Raw genomic sequence first — 19,013 nt, 5'->3', positions numbered from 1 at the left:
TTTTAGCTTTTACATTTAAGTCTATATCCATTTGGAGTTTTTTAAAGGGGAGTATGGCAGAGTGTATTAGCTGGAGTTGCCATAGCAAAATACTGCAGACAGAGGGGCTTAAAGGACAGGGATTTATTTTCTCCTAGTTCTGGAGGCTGGAAGCCCAAGATGAAGGAGCCAGCATGGTCAGTTTCTGTTGAAGACTCGTTGTTGGCTTGTCGATGGCTGTCTTCTTCCTATGTCCTCACAGGGCAGGAGAGAGAAAACAAGCCTTCTGGTATCTCTTCTTACAAGGACGTTAATCCTACCATGACGGCCGTATGATCATGATCTTGTTTAGACTGAACCGTCTTCTGAAGGCTCCAAGGTCCCATCTCCACATACCATCACACTTGGATTATGACTTCATATGAATATTGCAGGGGGAGGAGGTGGACACAATTCAGTCCATGGCAGTGAGGTAAAGAGCTATTGGTTTTCCTCCTGAATGGGTATCCAGTCATTCCAGCACCATTTGTTTTTTGTTTTTGTTTTTTCATATTGAAATACCACAGCATATTAAAAAATAAATAAATTGGCCATATATGTGGTGTCTATTTTGAACTTTTCATTCTTTTCCAGTGATAGTTAGGTCTACCCTTATGTCAATATCACACTGTCTTGATTACTGTAGCTTTATAACAAGTATTAAAATTTGGCAGTAGAAATCCATCAGATATATTTTTTCTAAATTGTTTTAGCTTATGCTAGGTCTTTTGCCATTTTATTTTAGAATCAACTTGTCATTTAATTTAGACAAGTCATTTGGGATTGTTATTGAGATTACAATGAATCTATACATTGAGGAGAGAATTATTATCTTATGAATATAGTATCTTCCAATTCACAGATGTGGCATATATCTCCATTTATTTTGGTTTTCTTTAATTTCTCAGGCATATTTGTGGTTTTTCAATGTAAAGGTCTCACACACATTTTGTTAAAGCAGCCTATATATATTTCATATTTTTAAGACATTATTAGAGTTATTCAAAACATTTATGCACTACTTGTATATAAAATAAAATTGATTTTTTTTTATACTGACCTTATATTCTGTAACCTCACTAAATTCACTTCTTAGTTCTAGTAGCTTTTTGTCGAGATTCTTTTAGATTTTTCCCTAATCTACTTAAGGGTAAGGAAGTTTAATTTTCATTGCTCTACACTATGGTTTTCCCACAGGCAATACTGTTGGAATGTAACTTATTCCAAAGTATTACACATGGTAAATTAGAGAGTTCCTGTATATCTGCTGACTCTCCAAGGAAATAGGCACCTAGTAACCCATAAAATTATGCTCCAAGCACCAGTTAGCATAAAGACAGCCATTCAGTATTTTCCCCTTATTTGTACTTCAGTTTTGCTGCACCAGTCCCATTTTCTTCTCAAATTCCTGACTCACGACAGGTAACACTGATTTTTAGTCTTAGATGCCAAGTTTCTAATGATCGTTCTAGCATTTGAATGCTCGCTTCTCCTAAGCTTTTTGCGTGACTTATCTCTCCTCATATTTCCAGTGTTTGGCTAAGAATATACCTTCACAGAATTCTCTAAGAATAGAGCTCTTTACAGGTAGGTAGAAGCTTCATTCAGCAAGTGGAAATAACACAGATTACATCATTTCTGAGGAAGAGGACATAATCGTGATTTCCTAAATGTCCATTAGAGACAGTACTGTGCCGTCTGCTGCTTTATAGTCACAAACTCAAACTCTCTAAATTTATATAGGAAGTAGTAAGTAAGTATTAATAAGAAGTATTCTTCTAATACAAAGAAGAAAACTAGAAGACAGAAGGGTCAAATGGCCCATGCTAAGTTATTAACAAGTGACAGAGCTATGACCTAAATCTCATTCTCTCATTCCCAGGGCAGGTAGGAGTGTGTGTATGTCAAGATGATTTTTAGATATTATTGTTTATTTTTTAAGAAGTTATCCTGACAAACAAAAAAATGTAGAAAAGAGCTCTCTCCTAAACCAATAAAACTAAACAAATACCAAAACAAAAATAAAACAGAAAAAACCTTGAGGATTACAGGACTTACCTACTCTGAGGTATTTTATTTTTAATGTATCTTAAAATTATTTAAAAATTACGAAGATCATAGAAGACCAATGAATATTGACTGTCAGATAAGACAAGCTGCCTATCAGCTGGTTTGATATTTTGGTCGAGAATATCAATTTAATCACCTGTGGAGAGCTAATATGTTCCCCTTAAAGAATTTGGAGAAGCAAGAAATTGGGAAAAACTGGTGACAGGTACAAATGGAGCGAAAATTCTACATAACCACCAGAAAAGGAAAAGAAAAAAACTTTACTCATTATTTAAAATCCTGAGTAGGTGCCTTCTGAAATGAGGGAATAGACATGTAGCATTTGGAGGTTCCTCAAAAATTTAAAAATGGAAATGCCATATGATCCAATAATGCCACCACTGGGTATTAATCCAAAGAAAATAAAAACACTAAGTCAAAAAGATACATGCACTCTTATATTTAAAACACCACTACTTATAATAACCAAGATGTAGAAGCAACCCAAAGGTCCATTCACAGATGATAGATGAGTAGAAAAAGAAAACGTGGTGTGTATGTCCACACACACACACACACACATACACACACACCACTGCAATATTACTCAGCCATAAAAAAGAATGAAATCTTACCATCTGCAGCAAGATGGATGGACCTAGAGGGCATTACACTAAGTGAAATAAGTCAGACAGAGAAAGACAAATACCATATGACTTCCCTTATATATGGAATATAAAAACAAACAAACAAACAAATGAACAAACAAAAAACCTAAGCAGATGCATAAATACAGAGAACAAACTGGTGGCTGCCAGAAAGGAGGTAGTAGGGTAATTGGAGAAATAGGTGAAGGGAATTAACAAGTACAAACTTCCAGTTATAAAATAAAATACGTGAGTCATGGAAGCGAAAAGTACAAGCTCAGGGAATATAGTCAATAATATTGTAATACCACTGTATAATGCTAAATGCTGACACATTTATCATGGGGAGCACTGAGTCATGCACAGAATTGTCAAATTATTGTATATCAATTCTATGTCAATAGTGAATATTTAAAAAATAGACAAAGAGGAATACCTAGGAGAAAAATCCAAAAAAGGGAATTCTGGATGTAATGTTATTACCTAATGAAAATAAACCATCCCTTTTTTCAAAAATATACTAACTTTTATGGATAGTAAAAAAAAAAAAAAAAAGTGTATCATAAACCTTATGTCAGCAAATAAATTTTTTAAATTTATTTTTTATTTTCAGCAAATAAGTTTTAATCCCTTTTTTATAACCATATAATTTAAAAAATAGTATATATGCCTAAAAATACTCATTTTCTTGAGAAAATTTTTATTTCCTAGTAGTTATCTAGACTATGATTACTATTATTATTGTCAGGATCTAGGCAGACTGAAAATAGACAGTTGAGTGAACTCATGGCCACTACAACACAGAATTGAAGGCTCTCAGAGAAATCAGCGTGGGAGATTGTTTAATATTACCTAGGCAAAAGGGTCCAGACTGGTAAAATTACTTCAGCTCAGCTCAGGTTTTTTCCCTCTACTTAAAATTTTAAAAGACATATGGCCTTGGCCTAACCTAGATGGATATTATTAGAACCTGACCTTGAATAAGTATTTAATGGTTTTGTAAGAACAAAGTTATGAAATTAAAATGGCTATATCGAGTACAACAAAACTTCACTATACTTGTCTTATGATGCCACAGATTCATTTTCAGAATGAATAAATCATGTTCCCAGTGGGAAGACTGATATATTAAACATCTCTTACATAGAATCCCCAAATCTAAGTAGGTCTTGTCTTGGATATGAGTGACAACAACATCACAAGGTCACTGCACAAAGACATCCATTTTTCTGCCTGAAGCTCATGTCTAAACTTGAGTCTGTAAATAATGATTATGAAACAAGCATTCATTTAAGACATTTATGGATTCCAACTGTATGCTATGACCAAGAAAACAATGTATTTGCTTTGACATACTCTATTTAAAATCTGCGTTGTGCATTTCATATATTATAGATTTGCCAACATTGCTTCAGTCACTCTGAGTTAACATTTACACTTAATTAATGTTATTAACATAGAAATCTGGATAAATGGATACTGAACTCACATACCTGCAACCTGAAAAGTAATATATCAACAATTTAATATAAAACTCCTTTTAAATTTTTTGCTTATTAAAAACTCACAAAAGTAATGCTAGTAAGGACATGTTGAATTTCACAGGAATCCTACTGCACTGAAATATTATAGGATAGACCAAAAATATAGATTGTAATAATATCATAAAATTTATTGCAAGATTAAAATTATTCTGCATTTAGTGTGAGGTCAGTGTAAAAGACTGAACTGTTTTGAATAGGATAATTAAACTGTCATAAAATTGATACATTTTATTCATATTATTAACAAAAATATGAAGAAATTATGTATTTGGTGATTTCTACCCTTTCAAAAAACAGCGGTCCTCCTTGGGCACTAGTGGACAGAAGCTGTCCTTTAGGTTTCTATTTGTCACCCGCCTCCTGTGGTTGGCTGTGGCACTTGGAGCTTACCTTCCTGACTCAAAGGTAAACCACGTTGAGTCCCGTCCATATCTCCTCAGGGAGCTGAGGGGCCACATCACCAGTTTGACCTTGGCATTGTGGATATCCCAGAGATAGATATTCTCATGAGTGATCTGCATTGTGCATTCACCATAAATATCCAGATTTGGCGTAGGCATAAGATACACATTGAATCTCTCTGCAAAGAAAAAAGGAATGGAGCAAATTAAGTGGAAAGAGATCTGACTCTTGATGGTAGCACTGTCTTAATTTATATACCTACCTACAGCCTTTAGAAAGCATTACCCAGTCCCTTGGGAATACTGATACGCAATGCAAAACACTACTCTAAGAAAATGAGCTAATTAAAATGTTCTTACTCATTAGTTCATTCACTCACTCCTCTACATTTTGTGTTGCATGTATTTTCTATGAGGAGGAGGAAATGGTTAAACTGTACAATGGAAACATAAGGAAAAAAGCTAAGTGAGGTCTCTGCCCAAATAATGTTTACAGTCTGCTTCTTCACACAATCTTAAATGCATATCATATACCTAACTTCTGAAAGAAATGTCTTATTTAATTTAAGCAGGAATTTACTCAATGTTACCCTTGTGTTGTGAAGTATTTAATGTACACTTAGACTGACTCTCAAAATACACTGTGTCGACAGTCAAATTCAGCATTTGATAATCGCTAGTATTCATTATTTCTTTCCGTGGGACTTCAGATACTCTTAAGTAAGCAAAATAAAAATACATAGATAGCCATTTTCATTCTTGGAGATTCTAAAGCTAAAATTCCGATTATTAGACAATGATTCTAAACCATGCTTTATAATTTTTTGTGTATCTCAAAGTCTACTGCAAAATTTTGCAGCCCTTGATTTCCATTTAAATGGCTTAGATGCACTTTATAAACAGTAAGTTTAGTTCATAATTTCCAGGAAGCCAAGAACTTGGTACGACCTATAAAGTGTCCTATAGAATATTTTTAATTCCTAGCACTGTATTCATGGTTTATAGTAAATAATTAATAAATATTGGTTAACTATATGAATGAAATAAATATACCCCATGAAAATATGCACTACAAGAATTGGGCAATTATTTAAAAAAATAAAGTCACAATAACCAAAAGTTTAAGAATTGCTGGCAGATACATCTTTGTGAGTTTGAATTTAATTGTGAATCATGTTTGAAATGCAGTGCTGTTGAATTAATGATTTTGAGAGGCATAATGGTGCAGCTGCAGTTGAAAAAGGATTGGTATGTTTAGGAATGTGCCATCATCCATCATAATGCCACGATCTTAAACACTGAATGTTTGCTGGTATTAAGCTGGAATTGTCTGTATCATAGAAAGAATCTTTTCTGTGGCAGGTAATTTGCAGAGTAATGCTTTGATGATGCAAAAAAAAATTCAGATTCTAAATGGGTTAAATTGAATCTAAGCACAATAGCTTGAAATACAGTAACCATAGAGACAATATTTATATTCAAGTGTCTAGATATTTTTGACCAAAATAATCTAGTGATTCAATTTTTTACTTAGATCATTGACCCATAAAACTAATATGTATATGGATTGCACATTCATTTCCTACAGAAAGGAAAGCAAGATAAGTTATATAGCTGAAGAAATGAAGAAAGATCACTGCCCCATTAATTATCTGCAATAAAAAGTATATATATATATATATATTCTATAAATCTTAAAATTCTTGTATTCAGTCAAGTAAAATCTCAATATTTTGCATTAAAGACTTCACTCATATTGCCACCACAATTCCCACTCTAATGGTATTGCAGGTAGCCAAAGGGGCCTGATCTCATATAAGAGTGTGAATGAAAGTTGGACCCAACAGAGTGACTCACGCCTACAGATAATGCCTGATTAGAAATCTTCTTTTCTTTGGTCCAGACCCTTTTGGTCAAGACCCTTTTGCAGCTTTTATATTTGAAAGCAAACATATGTCAGTGGCATCTGTTGTGCACAGGTAAAACATTTGTTATACAAGTGGAACCTAAAACATTCCTTTAAATTCCTTCCTCTCCATCAGTTAGAGTCTGAAGATAGCAACCAAAGATCATTGCCAAAATGTCAGGAAATAACAATTCCTCTAAAATATTGAAATAAACATCAGTAGCCCTTTTAGTGTTGGTTAAGGCCACACTGACTCTTGATATTCACATCCACAGTTTCATATTGGGGTGGGGGAAGAACATGCAAAAAAAAAAAAACAAAAACAACCCTGACATCGAAGACCCTGTCCTCCAGATGGATGACACATGGTATATTACCCATAACCTAGGGGCTATTACAGAGGACTCAAAAGAACCATTGCTTTTTCACTGAAATGTCTGTGTGCTCTAATGTTAGCAGATAAAACCTAGAAAAAGTAAACAGAGAAAGAGTACAATCATCACCATGGACACTGGGGAAACAGAACTAAAAAACAGAAAAAGAATGAATTGGATTTAATAAGATTCATATGATGTAGGGTTCTCAATGTCAAAATCAGTGAAGTGCATTTACAAATACAAAGAAATTGGATCTTGCTCTGAGGGAGTCCTTCCAAGGGCCAGCTGTAGGCTATGTGAAGCAGGTGAAATATTATCTTCCAATCCTTCTTGCTACCTTCTGCTTTCCTAGTCTTACCTAGTAACTCACATTATCCCCTTCTTGCTATGGTTTGGAATGTTCCAACCTTCCTTTTGATACTGTTTCTATCCTCCTACAAAAGGAATTATGCTAAGAAATTTTATTTTCAATTTTTAAGTTTTTAAAAGCCATCTTATCCTAATGGCTAATTTCCAAGGATTTGAGAGTCAATTAAAAAGTAGACAAATTTAATCCAGCAGAGGATGAAGGCAGCTCAAGGTATCAAGTAAATTATTCTTTGATTTCACTGTCATGGAAAAAAATGTTTCTGCATTTGCTGTGAGTAAAGTATTTTATGTCCTTAATAATATGTTGCTTCTTTAAAATTTATTATGGCTTCCACTGGAAAGACCATTTCAATATGGAATAGCCAAAAATTGCTGCCCCAAAATGACTTTTTAAAATGTTTAACTTTGTAAAATACTTGTATGAAGCAGGTGTTTTAACTACTGTCTAATCATCTCTTATTGAATTAAATGTTCTAGTTTGTTCTACTAGAAGATTGCATCACTTTCAAAAGCATCCCTCATAGTTCCTCTAATGCCACTAATTCCTTGGCAATACTCTAAAAGGAGCTTTGCAAACCAGCACTTCTCAAAGTGTGGTCCCCAGTGAGGTAGCATCAACAACCTCTGGGAACAAGTAGAATGTGAATTGTCCAGCCCAGCCAGACCTACTGGAGCAGAAACAATAAAGGTGGAAGACTACCCAAGAATCTGTGCTTAAACAAGAACTCCAGGTAACTTTGATGCACATTAACTCTCTCAGCAGTAAAAAACAAAGGTAGGCTTTTAAATAAGAAAATAGTAGAACAAACCAGCACATTTAATTCAAAACTGTCCCTTAATCTTTTCTCAAATAAAGGAATGTTATTTCGTACACACACTGCCAAAGCAAGCCCAGAAACTAGCTGTTTAAATAATGATACTAAGGGGCACTGGATGGTTCAGTCAGTTAAGCTTCTGACTTCAGCTTAGGTCATGTTCTTGGGGTCCTGGGATTGAGTTCCATGTTAGGGTCCACACTCAGTGGGAGTCTGCTTGTCCGTCTCCCTCTGCCCCTTCTCTTCTCTTTGCTTGTGCTCTCTGTCTCTTAAAAAATAAAACCTTAAAAATATTTATTATATGCACCCAAAACCATAAGATACCTAGGAATAAACCTAACCAAAGAGGCAAAGAGTCTGTACTCAGAAAACTATAAAGTACTCACAAAAGCATACCTTTAAGTGGCTAAAAACAACAGCAAGGTGAAATATTTGCAAAACTAATTGTCATGTCCAGCAAAGACGCTTACTATTATGGACTCTGCAGCTGTGTTTGTAAGGCCACTTCTACTCTATGGTTAGATGAGGAGGTCCAAAGGAATAGACCATGCAGAAGACCCGGGGCCAGAGATAAGGTGGCAACCACAAGAACAGTTTCAAGGTGACCACAAAACAGAGTTTGGTCAAATTGAGCTGGACAAAGTCTGGCAAGACAGGGTGGCTACCCTCAGAAGAAATGTCTTGGAAAAGGCAGAGTGAGACCCCGGTGATGGGTAGAGATTGAATGGGTCATCAGCCCGGAGAAGGACCAAACCTTCCTTTCTCAGCCAATGAGGTTTTACATAGATCTGGTTTGGGGTAGGAACAATCCAAATATAGCTATTGGCTGGAGCCTGACAGGTGGAGACAAGTGGAACACGGAGGGGTTGCAGGGAGTATCAGAGATGCGGTTTCTAACACGAAACAAAGCATTATCGAGTGAGTAGAAATCAATAAGCAGAACACATTGGATGGTGAGCTCTTCAGCCAGTTTCTTAATAACTTCCATCTTCTACCAGTGCAGATAGAAAACTGGTTTTAAAGAAAGAGTCATACTAGAGACAAATGCATTTGATCCCTTATAATTAATTAGAGTCTTTTTAAAAATACAGGCTTTTGGAATTCATGTATGAAATAATTTTGTGCATCTAGCACATAGTGAACATTCAGTGCATTGTGACTACACGAACACAAAATGCATCTTTTGTATCTTAGTTACTTAGGATAAATTTGGGAAATGTGGACTGGATGCTTATTCATTCCTTTTTTTCAAAGAAGGCTTCTGGTCAGTTTTAATCGCCAGCTGATTGCGGAATACTCATGCTCCCTCTACGCATTTTATTTCTCCAGCTGGTTCAGAAGTTATGGACTTGAAGGCTGGGTTAAAAAAAAAAAAGGAACATGGAACTAAGGATTATGTCTAAATATTTGGAAACCAAGAGATCCATAAATATTAAAACCCATCAGGTGTTCCATGGGGAGAGGTTATAAATTAAATAGTAGTTTAACTTCAGGGAAGTTAACTTCAGGTAAGCGGGTGTGAGCTCCTACACTTTTTCTTTCTCTCCCTTTTAAAATCCACTGTATTACTGAACACTACATCAAAACCTAATGATATACTGTACAGTGGTTAACTGAATGTAATAATATAAATAAATAAATAAATTTTAAAAATCCAAGTGTAGCTCAAAAAGAGAAGGCCCATTAAAATAAAGGCATTCTCTAGTGCATGGGCAACCTCCCTCATGTTCTGAATTTCAATTCCGGACTCTTCCAGAAAGTACAAGCCTAAACCATTGTTGAAGTTCATTAATGAAAATCTGTAGGTATTATTAAATTAAATAACTTAAAGAAAATTCATAATTACATATAATATACATATAAAATAATTACATATATAAAGTTTGGTTTTGTAATGATTAGTAATAGCTATCAATAGTTGGCTAATTTATTTATAATTTGCATTTCACTTAGTGGTTTCTATCAACCAGTGATTCCATAAAGTAAAACTCACTGTATATACAACTTACTGTTCAAAAGAACTTCATTTATTTATTGATTTACAAAATAACTTTAAACATTTAAGTGAGATTTTTCTTACGGCAAGAGAATTCAACTCCCCTTTCCCCTAAGTGTCATGTAATCAGGAAAGTTACTATTTATGGAAAACATGTTTAAATTGAAATTTATTACCGCAGCTGGTTCATTAAAAGCTCTAAACTTGGTTGTCTTGTCAAATGTGGAAATGTATCTCGTCTCGTTGGTGATCTTGATGTTTTTAGCTGTCTGTCATGAGTAGTTCGCTGTAGCCTGTATCTTGCATCCTGCCCTCCGATTTATCACCGTGGAAACAGAAACCACGACCCCTCCAAACTCAAGCTGTCCTCTGAACTCTCTCACGCACTGCTGTGGTCTGCCAGCCTGGGCACGCTCCATCAGCAGGGGCAGGATGAGGGGTCCTTCTCCCAAGTGGCAGACACTCCAAACTCTTTGAGTCTCGCCTCTCTTCTCTCATCGTGCTTGTGAGGGCATGTGTCCCTCCTTGCTGCCCTTCTCCTATGAAAGACCTTCAAAGACTTCTTCAATGAATTGTCCAGCCTGATCTTTAGAATTTCATGATGCTTTTAACCCATCATCCCCTGCTCTGGGGCTGCCGTACATTTTTGAGAGAACAAGAAAGTCCCATTCTCTGCTCTTTTTAAAAAGTTATTGCATATCAATTCAAAACATAAAATTTTAATTTTAACACTGAATTACTACATAGTTCACTAAATATTATTTAGTCCCAGGATCATAGCCATTGGTCTAAAATTAAGCAGTAATGAATAAATCCACAGGAATCTGGTATTTGCTGTGGAGTATGGAATTTATTACTGAGGATTTATCTCAGTTTGGATTCTAGGTTCACCCCATTTTTCAATACAACTGCCTTGTTCTTAAGTTATATGAAGTACTAAAGAATTAAACAGAATGAGTATTACTAAGAAAATTTATGAGATGTTTCAAGATCATTCTGAACTTTATATTCTTATCTCTGAATTTCCCTAATATTAGGATATTGCAGGGGTCAGCCTTCAATTTCAGCAGCTTTAGAAATGGGGGCACATGAGGAAGCAGACATTTGCACATGTAGACATCCTGATATCTGTTTAATGCAGTTATACCAGCAGTGAGACAAAGCATGATTTATACTCATCAAAATGTGTGGAAGCCTTCAGGAATTCATTTCTACCATGGTACGGAAATTTGTCAAAATTTATATTATTATACTGTGGCAATAGTAAATTTAGTTGCCAGATGCCATCTGTTCATGGCCACTGTGAATTGGGATCCCTGCATTTCTTCAATGAATTGGCAGGACTTAAAAATTTAAAGAAAAGATTTTTTAAAGCCGTATTTTTTAATCCCCTAGCCATTTATTAATTTTCTCTTTTTCTTTCTTTTAACAACAAAAAAATGACTGTTGACTGAATTTTATCTGCATTTCCAAATAAATCATGTTCACTCTAGTAAATAAAATATTTTAAAACATAAAATAAACTCAACTGCTATTTTACCTTACAGAGATCAACTCCATTAAAGTAATAGTTTATATTCATAATGCAAATATATTCACATACAGTGGTGATTAAACTAAATACAAAGTATTGAACCATCTATATTGTACTCATTGTTGTATAAGAATTTTAAGATGCTGTTAAATATTCCTTGGGGGTATAATTTTTAACAAATACATTATATTCCACTGTATACTATGCCATATTTTATTTAATAATTATCTACTTGAATATTAAGGTTAAGCTAACTTTTGTCTAACATAAATTAAACTTCAGTAAAATAATCAATTTTAGCTCAATTTGCAAAATAATTCCGTCATTTCATATTCAGTCATAGGGTTTACTTTATTCTTATATAAAGTATGTACTTTATATAAATATACTTTATATAAGTATACTTATATATAAAGTATATATATAAGTATTATTATATATAAAGTATAAGCTTGTAAACTTTATATAAGTATACTTATATAAACTTTATAAACCTTTATAAAGTATAAACTTTACAAAAGTATACTTACATAAAGTATAAACTTATATAAAGTTTTGGATCACTTTAATATCCTTAATTATTAATTTATGCTGGACATTAAAATCTGAATCATTAGATTAAATGCCATAAACTCTTTTACAAATCAGACAATGCCAAATTGATTTCCAGAAGTTCCTTACCCATATATATTCCAATTAAAATATCTATTTTATATATTCATTTATATAAATGTCCTTTGCCAGAATTTTTTTAAAACTGAGTTTACTGTTACTTGAATTGACTGTGAGAACTCTATATACTAGAAATTGTTCCTACCATGTTTATTAGAAAGACTTCATCTCAGATTTTTATTAATTTTGTTTAAAATATTTATGTAAGTCTAGAGAGTGGAAAATAGTTTTCTTTAATTTTTTTAGTAAGTCCTATGTTATTGAAAGAAACTTAATAGTCTACACTTTTCACAGCAGTCTTAACATTTTATTTTTTACCTTAACTGGTATACTGAACTATACTGAAACATAACAAAATGTTCATGTGTTGATTATAATGTTCTTTCAGTCTTGACAAAAGCACATTAAGATACACAACTTTTCTGCTCCCCAGAAAGTTCCCTTATGCCATTCTCCAGCTGCCCACACCCCAGAAGCAACTGCTGATCTGATTTCTAACATTGTCTTTTATTTTTGCCTATTCTAGGTTCTTGTGAGCTAGGAACATCCAGCTTCACCACATCACTAATTTCCTTCCCGTTCGTGGCTTTCCATTTTTATTTTTTATTTCCTTTTTTGAATTCTTTGATAGTGCTTTCTGGACGAGCAAAGTTTTAAATTTTGATGAAGTACAAATTACTTTTTTTAAACAGTTTGCTTACAGTGCTTTATAAAAGAAATGTTGGTCTATTTCAAAGTCACACCCACCTTAAATTGATACTTGAGTAGTGTGACGTAGTGGTTGGGGTTCATTGTTTCCCCTATAGATATCCAGTCTCTTTAAAACTATTTATTAACACACTTTCCTTTTCTCATTGAAATTACCAATAAGCTTGTGAGAGAGGACTTTGGTGTTCTTGTCAAAGATTACTAATCCACATATGTATGGATCATTTTCTTTCTATTCGGTTCCATAGACTATTGACTGTTGTCTGTCTTGACTGCTGTCAGTTATAATAAATTCTGAAATTAGAAAGGGTACCCATTCCAACTTGTTTCTGCCTTTTCAAGATAGTTTGGCTAGTCTTAGGCCTTTTCATTCCAAATGCATTTTGAAATTGTCTCATTAAGTCAAAAAAAAGTCTGACTTCTAGGATTTTTATTGGGATGTGTCAAATCTACAGGTTAATTTAAGGAGAGCTAACATCTTAGCAAAATTGCATACTGCAATCATAAACATAGTTTATCATTCCATTTATTTAAGTATCTTTTAATTTCTCTCAGCAATATTTTAATTTTCAGTGTAGAGGTATGTTTATAAAACATTGCCAGTTATATCCCTGAGTGTGTGATTGTTTTTGATGGTACTATAAGTGATACTTTTGTATTTCATTTTGTAATTGCTCATTCCTAATATAGATGTGTGTGTGTATAATATATATATAATATATATGTGTATATATATATTGTGTATATATATAATACATGTGTATATATATATATCATATAGAATCTCTATAATGTTTACACATACACATCAATACAAACACATTTTTGCATATGAAACTTTTATCCTGAAACATCACTGAGTTCACTTAGTTATGATTGTTTTCTCACAGATTTCATAGGAGTTTCTAAGTACTTTATCTTAGTTTCTGTCTTTACTAATTTTTATGATTTTATTTTCTAGTCATATTACACAAATCAGAATTAAGTAGAATAAGTAGAATTCTGAATAGAGTTGGTGAGAAAGAATATCTTTGTCCTATCCTCAATCCTATGAGGAAAGCATTCAATATCTTAACAATCAAAAATTATATATTCTGAATGATCTTCACTGATGTCCTTCATCATTTTGAGAAAGCCTCCTCCTATTCCTAAACTTTTAAGAGTTGTTTTCATAAATGATTATTGTGTCTTATCAAATGCTTTTTATGGATCAACTATAATAATCATGATTTCTCCCTCTATCTATTAATATAGTGAAAATATAATGAAGATATTGATTGATTTCAGGAAATATTTGCCTTTCTGGCATATACCAATATTGATCACAGTATATTATCTTTCCATGTTATAGTTTGGGATTCCTTTTCTAATTTTTAAAATGATTTTGTGCTTACATGCATGAAACCCTGAGATCATGAACTGAGCCGAAATTGAGAGTTGGATGCTTACTGACTGAGCCACCCAGGTGTCCCAATAATTTCAATTTCTTAAAATTAAGATACAGGGCTCTTTAGATTTTCTATTTTTTCTTGAATCATTTTGGGTAATTTGAATCTATAGTAAATGGTACAAATTAGATTATTCCTTTTTTTTTTAAGATTTTACTGGGGTACATGGGTGGCTCAGTGGGTTAAAGTTTTTGCCTTTGGCTTAGGTCATGGTCTCAGGGTCCTGGGATCGAGCCCCACATAAAGCTCTCCACTCAGTGGGAAGCCTGTTTCTCCCTCCCTCTCTCTACCTGCCTCTCTGCCTACTTGTGATCTCTGTCTGTCAAATGAATAAATGAAATCTTTAAAAAGAAAAAGAAAAAAGAAAAAGAACCTATAATTAAACTCCAAACTGTGAAGCAACTCACCACATTGAATGAGAACAGAAATTAGTAGAATTTAAAACAGAATTAAGAGAAGTCTAACAAATAGGTAAATCTCTGATGATGCTGATTAAGAAAAAAAAAATCCACACATAACCCATATGCAGTAAAAAGGGGCTGTCATTACAATATGAACAGGTATTAAGATCATACAAGGATGTTGTATTTGGTCATTCTGAAATGACCAAATCCTAAAATCACTGGTAGATTTTACCAAGCTAATTATAATTGAGTTTATTATTCCAAGTTTTCAAATGTTTGTGCATGTTAGGTTCACTGAAGTTGTTAAAATACGGACATCTGGCCCCGAATCCTAGAGATGTTTTGTTTCTGAGTATGAGTGCAGGCCCAGGATTTACTTGCTTAGCACACGCCTGATGTGAATGTGATAGGGACGCTCACCTGTGTCCCAGATACATACTGACTTTCCTGCCAGGCACCGTGCTACTTGGTTCCCATGCCAGGCTTTACTTAATCCCCATAACAATCCTATGAGATACAAACTATCATGATCATTCTCAAGAGTCGGAAGCCGAGATTTAGAGAATGTCTGTCACTTGATCATGACCCCAGAGCTGAGATGTGGAACAGAACTTGATGATACACTTTGTCTGGCAACTTTTGCTGATCAGGTCTATGCTGGACTTCTATGCTGTAGGCTACTTTATTTTACTGTGGCAGGAAAAAAAAATGGTTCATGAAAACTTGGCTATGTCATAAAGTAAAATTTCATTATTATGTATTGAATTCATTTAAGGTTTTCTGTTCTTTTTTGTATGTTTGTGTTTGTTTTCTGTCAAAGGAAGTCTTATTTAATCCACTCTGTGATCAAGTTCAATCTTGGATCTTCTTCCCCTTTTCATCTTAGGATGAATTGGTATAATCACATGAGTCACCAGAGGAAATGGGAGTTCTCTTATCTGGTTTGTATGTATCTACTTTCCTGTGAAGTTATATATCTTCTTTCCTGGATGTATCAACTTCTGCTCCCAGATAATGTCTGGAGTCCAAGGTGGGCATATAGATACTCAGGCATGCCTTCAAGGCCACATTGTTATTTTGAGACAGTTGATTCTCTCTTTGTCTTCTTACACCTCTCTGGCACTCCTGACATCTCCCCACTATTTTTCCCATGCTTATCATCCAACCCAATAGGGAGAATCAAATTCTAGTATTTGCTTTTGAAGAAATGACCAGTTTATATGAGGAGATTTAAATATGTCATCTCTCTGTGAACCCAAACTCCCATGGAAAGGGGAAGGGCAAGGCATTTACTTCTGACTCTCCAGAAAACTTACTTGCAAAGTCTCTCTTTTCTTTTGGTCTGGGGCTGGGAGATACCCATAATTCTGGATTCAACATTCTCCCCTCAAAAGCTTTTACTTTCACATGACTCCAGATGCTTTTTGTTCTGTGTTTGTACAGGGACTTCTTCCAGGGCAAAGGAAATAGAGCGGGTCCTTTCGGTGTTTCAAGATAGTTCTTCCAGGATGCATCTCACTTTGCAATGACATGGTTATAGTCTGAGAAATGGATCGTTTTGAATTGGCAATGTGGTAGGTACATAAAGCATTTTTAACTTCCCTGAAGCACTTATTGTAAAAAAAGGCAGAAATATATATGGTATTGACCTTTATTCCATTATAGTGCACGTTGAAGACCACCATATGGGGAAAGTGATAGTTTTAACCAGGTTTGTTAATTATATGCAGTGTCAATATCCATCAGACAGTGAAATTAAAGCAATGTAACACAAAGCTAGGCAAAGAATGTAGCCTATTTAAGACTTTGTGTTGCATTCATGAATGTTATCTGATTCTTGATGGGGGGAGCTATTCTCATCAACTTCACATTTCAATTTTCCCTATAGATGATCACCTCTTTGGCTATACTGGCATTTTCAGAGGTGCTTCATGGAAGGTAAGTTCCAAAGGGTATGAATAAGTGTTATGTGTAGAAAGAGACAACATGGAAAACTGAGTTTGGAAATATTTCATAATACAGACTTGAACAAGGTCTTTACTATAAGACACCTCAATAACCTTACTCTATTAATGTACGTTGTGACCATTATACAGAGTTAGTATTAGTTTCCTAGAGCTGCTATAATAAAGTATCACTAAGTGGTGGCTTTAAACAACACAAATTTAATATCTCACTTTTTTAGATGTTAAAAATTGGAACTCGAGGTCTTGGTAGGGCCATGACTTCTCAGAAAGCTCTAGGGGGAAAATCCGTCTTGCTTCGTCTAGCTCCTGGTGTTTTCTGGCAATCTTCAGACTTTCTTGGATTGTAGATGCATCACTGGAGTCACATGCCATCTTCCTGCTCTGTGTCTTCAAATCATCTTTCCTCTGTGTCCAAATTTCCCCTTTTTATAAGGATATATTATAGGTCATATTGAATTAGCATTCATTCTAATGACCTCATTTAAACCTGGTTATCTTTATAAAGACCTTATTCCCAATAAGGTCACATTCTGAAGCTGTGAGGGCTAGAACTCTAATATATCTTGTTTTGGGGAGGGGGCAATTCAACCAATAACAGTGTTCTAAGGTATTAAATTCAATCTACTGATAACCTCATTCAGAGAGCATTTAGCAGTAGTAATAGTAGTAGAATATCATGGAACTCATTTTTGGAAATACTAGAGTATGTGGATGGCATTTCAGATACAAAACTCACTTCCTACTCAAGCTCAAACACAGGTGTATGTAAGTTCTTTTCCCATGCAAAAGTTAGTTTTGCTCAGGGTTATTCTATGGATAAAAAAATAAACTGGGAAAACTTTTCATTACTGATTATAAAGAATGTATATAAGAGTGAATATGATTTACCCCAGGTCATTTTTGAAAAGTTGGGGAAATATCCTTAAAATAGGAAGATGTTTATTGTTACTGCTGCCATTTTTTTTGTCATTAACTTGTCATTTTCCATTTGAGTACAGTTCTGCAAATATTAGCTTTAACTACTGATGGGTATTAAGAATTCAGACTTGCCTTACTGAAAAAGCTTGTTTGGGGGAGTAAAAAATAATTTAAATAAAGAAGGTAGGCTGTTCTAATTTGAATTGATCATCTGTGTGCACAGCATTTTCCTTTTATTTTTATTTTAGCATGCTCTTATTACCCCTCAGATAGTAGACTGGGTCATTTTTTTCTCAATTGTTCATTTCCTCTCCATATTAGATCATAAGTTCCAACTTATGTCATGGCCTCCCATGTAGCGTGTCCTGCCAGCCTCCTGACTTCGGGTTTGGTCATAGGATTTGCTTTGGCCAATGGAATATCAGTGGACATGACACACACAGGGGCTTAATTTGTGCTGCAAGTTTGGGCTTGCTTGCTTTTCCTCTTGTTTTTTGTTTTGAGGACATGCCTTGGGGAGCCATTAGTGTAAGGAGGGTAAGATACAAAATGGAAAAGACATGGATACCTATATAGTTTGGGGCCAGTCTCATCAGTACCCAGCCTAAGTCAGGAGAACGCTGGCCAACCCTTCTGTGTATGAATGATAAAGTTCTGTGTTATTGAGATTTGTGTGATAAGTAACACAGTATTATTTTAAAACACAATGATCTTGGCTCTTCCCACAGTTTGGCAATTGTGACCATTGCTGCTATGAAGAGCCAAGATGCCCTTCAACAGACAGATGGATAAAGAAGATATGGTCCATATATACAATGGAATATTATGCCTCCATCAGAAAGGATGAATACCCAACTTTTATATCAACCTGGATGGGACTGGAGGAGATTATGCTGAGTGAAATAAGTCAAGCAGAGAGAGTCAATTATCATGTGGTTTCACTTACTTGTGGAGCATAAGGAATAGCATGGAGGACAACAGGAGACAAAAAGGAAAACTGAATTGGGGGAAATCAGAGGTGGAGATGAACCATGAGAGACTGTGGACTCTGAGAAACAACCTGAGGGTTTTGAAGGGGAGAGAGGTGGGGGGTTAAGTGAGCCTGGTGGTGGGTATTAAGGAGGGCACATACTGCATGGATCCCTGGGTGTGGTGCATAAACAATGAATCTTGGAACACTAAAAAAATAAAATAAAATAAAATAAAAACCCACAATGATCTATGCACCTTGTTTACTGGT

At 34.6% G+C, this 19,013-nt stretch overlaps 1 protein-coding gene across 1 annotated transcript in view; it reads right to left on the bottom strand.

Annotated features, from left to right (window-relative positions):
* The window catches only part of DOK6 (docking protein 6), a 380,026-nt gene that overhangs the window by 151,517 nt on the left and 209,496 nt on the right, over positions 1 to 19,013 (bottom strand). The window contains exon 5 of the mRNA XM_059409807.1: positions 4,649 to 4,838. Within this exon, the coding sequence (XP_059265790.1) occupies positions 4,649 to 4,838 (190 nt within the window). The remainder of the gene's footprint in view (positions 1 to 4,648; positions 4,839 to 19,013) is intronic.

Source organism: Mustela nigripes, chromosome 8, assembly GCF_022355385.1.
Source record: "Mustela nigripes isolate SB6536 chromosome 8, MUSNIG.SB6536, whole genome shotgun sequence".
Lineage (NCBI taxonomy): Eukaryota > Metazoa > Chordata > Mammalia > Carnivora > Mustelidae > Mustela > Mustela nigripes.
This window is presented reverse-complemented; position numbering and strand designations above follow the sequence as displayed.